At 43.1% G+C, this 2,491-nt stretch overlaps 1 protein-coding gene across 2 annotated transcripts in view; it reads right to left on the reverse strand.

Annotated features, from left to right (window-relative positions):
• The window catches only part of ZDHHC6 (zinc finger DHHC-type palmitoyltransferase 6), a 9,771-nt gene extending 7,286 nt beyond the window's left edge, over positions 1-2,485 (reverse strand). Inside the window, exons 1-2 of one of the 2 annotated variants that reach the window (XM_057380600.1) lie at positions 2,436-2,485; positions 605-696 (exon numbers count right to left, since the gene is read on the reverse strand). In XM_057380600.1, the coding sequence (XP_057236583.1) occupies positions 605-696; positions 2,436-2,477 (134 nt within the window). In that variant the 5' untranslated portion in view covers positions 2,478-2,485. The remainder of the gene's footprint in view (positions 1-604; positions 697-2,435) is intronic. The other variant, XM_057380601.1, reaches the window with a different exon arrangement.
• Between the last annotated feature and the right edge of the window lie 6 nt (positions 2,486-2,491).

The following is a 2,491-nucleotide window of genomic DNA, read 5'->3' on the forward strand; positions in this document are numbered from 1 at the left end:
CTGCATTTTCTACTGGGCAGTCAAAGAGCTGTGTTTCAGTTGCTAACAGGTTTAGCTGAAGAAAGCCCCACCTTTAATTTTCTTTTGTACCCCTGTACTGAAGCTTACTCTCTCAGTTTCAGGTCTGGTTTATTATGTTGCGCCTCTTGAACCCAGTTTTATAACCCAAAGAGAGAAATGCATGTGAAAATCCCATTTGGGAAGATAACAAAACAGACATTTCAACTCTCTCAGCATGTCAATGTTTGGACTCAGAATTTTAAAAGGACTTAAGAAGGTTTTTAGGTATTTACACAGACTCACACCCCTGAAGCAGGACTGCATTGTTTTGTTAGATACCATCAAGAAGTTTTTACAGAAACTGATTTCAAACTACAAAGAAAACGTTTAAGACAGTCATTTATTAAACTAAAACACAGCAAAACTGTATACAAATGGTACAACTAGAAAGTGGAAGTATTTGAAAGGGTTATAGTGTTCATTTGGAAGCTCTTTCAAAAAAGCACAATGCAAGTCCTGGAAGAACCAATTTTGGTAATAGCCCATCATTAGGTTTGAAGCTGCTGTAATATGGACTTTTAACAATTTTAAAGAAAAACTGTACCTGTTACACTTTCGACAGTGGTGTGAACGAGGTGCCTTGTAAGACTGACACACTTTACAGTATTGGAGATACATGCAATCCTGAGATTTTTCCTTTAAACAGAAGAATAGGAGTGTTAGATGTATACATAACTCCACTGGCAATGSTTATCTTGGCATTTTCCTAATGTAAGCATCTTTGATTTCTTCTGACAGGGTGTGTCTCATAGTCCAACCCTATTTAATGGTAGGTGTCAGAGAGAGGAAAAAACAAAATTAAATAATCTCTTTGCTGATCTCTTGGCTATCAACACAGCCATYTCCCACTGTTGAAAGTGCTGGCTGCTAAAAGAAATAAACAGTTTCTTCTGCCACTCAGGAAGAGTGACTGTACAAGCAGGGTTTCACAGTTAAGTTCTAAGAGTAAAAATCAAGACGTGGCCTTTATAGTAATACAAAAAAAAAAAAAAAAAAAAAAACCAAAACCACAACCTGAGCATATTTCCTCTCCATTTTATACCACAAACCACTCTAGCCTTATTACTAACATACAACACTGGTAAACACTAATGTTCAACTCTCTTACACACAAACTACAGCAAGATAGGCAAGGGCAGAGACACTTGTAGGCAGTAAGCTGTTACAATGGCCAAAATCTTCTGCTCATGAAGTAAGAGTACCCAGTTGTCCTGCTAAGATGATTATCAGGATCCTCTTCTGCCTAGACTCTGTCCTGAGTAATATTCCACAATTAGAAAGCTGACCAGTGTTAAACTTTGTATCACGCCACTGAAACACAAACTCTGGGCAGTTGCCTTGAGTTACTGAACCTGGATCATTCTCGACTACAACTCTTCCTGAAGCACAGGAAATGCAAATTTCTACCTTGTACTGTGTAAAGCACAGGRTAAACAGATAACTTTCTGGCTTGCATAAAAAGGAAAAAAGAATTTCTAAATTAATCACTTCTAATTATTACTATTAGCAGCAAAATCTCCAAGACAGGCACCTGCAGGAACGTGCAGAAAACCTCGAGGTTCCACTCGCAGCTGTGCTTGTTTGCTGCTGCTTTGCTTTGAGAAACCCCTTTAAAACACAGCGACTGCTGCCAGCCAAGCAGCATTTCCAGTCCCCAAACAGCGTAGGGAGGGGATGCAGTAGGGCAGCAGAACAGAACAACAGAGCCTTGGAGAAGCAGATAAAGGATGTAACTGAGGCAAGCAGGATGCCAGCTCAGCTCTGCAAGCCTTACAAAGCAGGAGCCATGGAATCAACAGTGCTGTGYTTACTCAAGAGCTGGGGTCAAGGAACGGCCATCTAAAATGTTACAACACTGGCTACTGCAGACCAGCAAAAGACCACATACACCCTTCTAATAAGGAGTGTGGCTACGTAAAATAAAGCATTACATATACAACAAGTCAGCGGGGATAGTTAATGAATGGGTAATGAGCGTGTATGATAAAAACTCTATTAACTCAGCGCTCGGCACACTCCATTACAGGAATGATATTTCAAGTGTTCAGCGTGCTGCTCTGTAATAGTCAAAACTGTCATAGAAAGTTTCTGTCTGTCCGATTTCGGTATCAGGAACCAGCGGACGCGTACGGGGAACTCAGGAAGCGGCAGCAGCAAAGCGGGGAGAGGCAAAYGAAAGATTTCAGAACACGATAAGGAAGAAGGAGTGGCCTGAGAGCCTGGAGCGCTCTTGGGCAGAAAGAGGAGAAACGGTTTTACCAAAAGACACGCGATTTCTACCGTCCTGACCGCGAGGGCGGCCGGCCCGGCCCAAGGGCTGCCCGCCGGTCCCCCCGCGCGGCCCCGGGACGAGGCGGTCGCAAGGCAGCGCTTACCGGCGTCCACCCCAGCGGGACGTACCCGGGGCCGACAAACATGGCATTGAAGTAGT

This window comes from Malurus melanocephalus, unplaced genomic scaffold, assembly GCF_030028575.1.
Source record: "Malurus melanocephalus ecotype Western Australia unplaced genomic scaffold, MMel_1.1 scaffold_463, whole genome shotgun sequence".
Lineage (NCBI taxonomy): Eukaryota > Metazoa > Chordata > Aves > Passeriformes > Maluridae > Malurus > Malurus melanocephalus.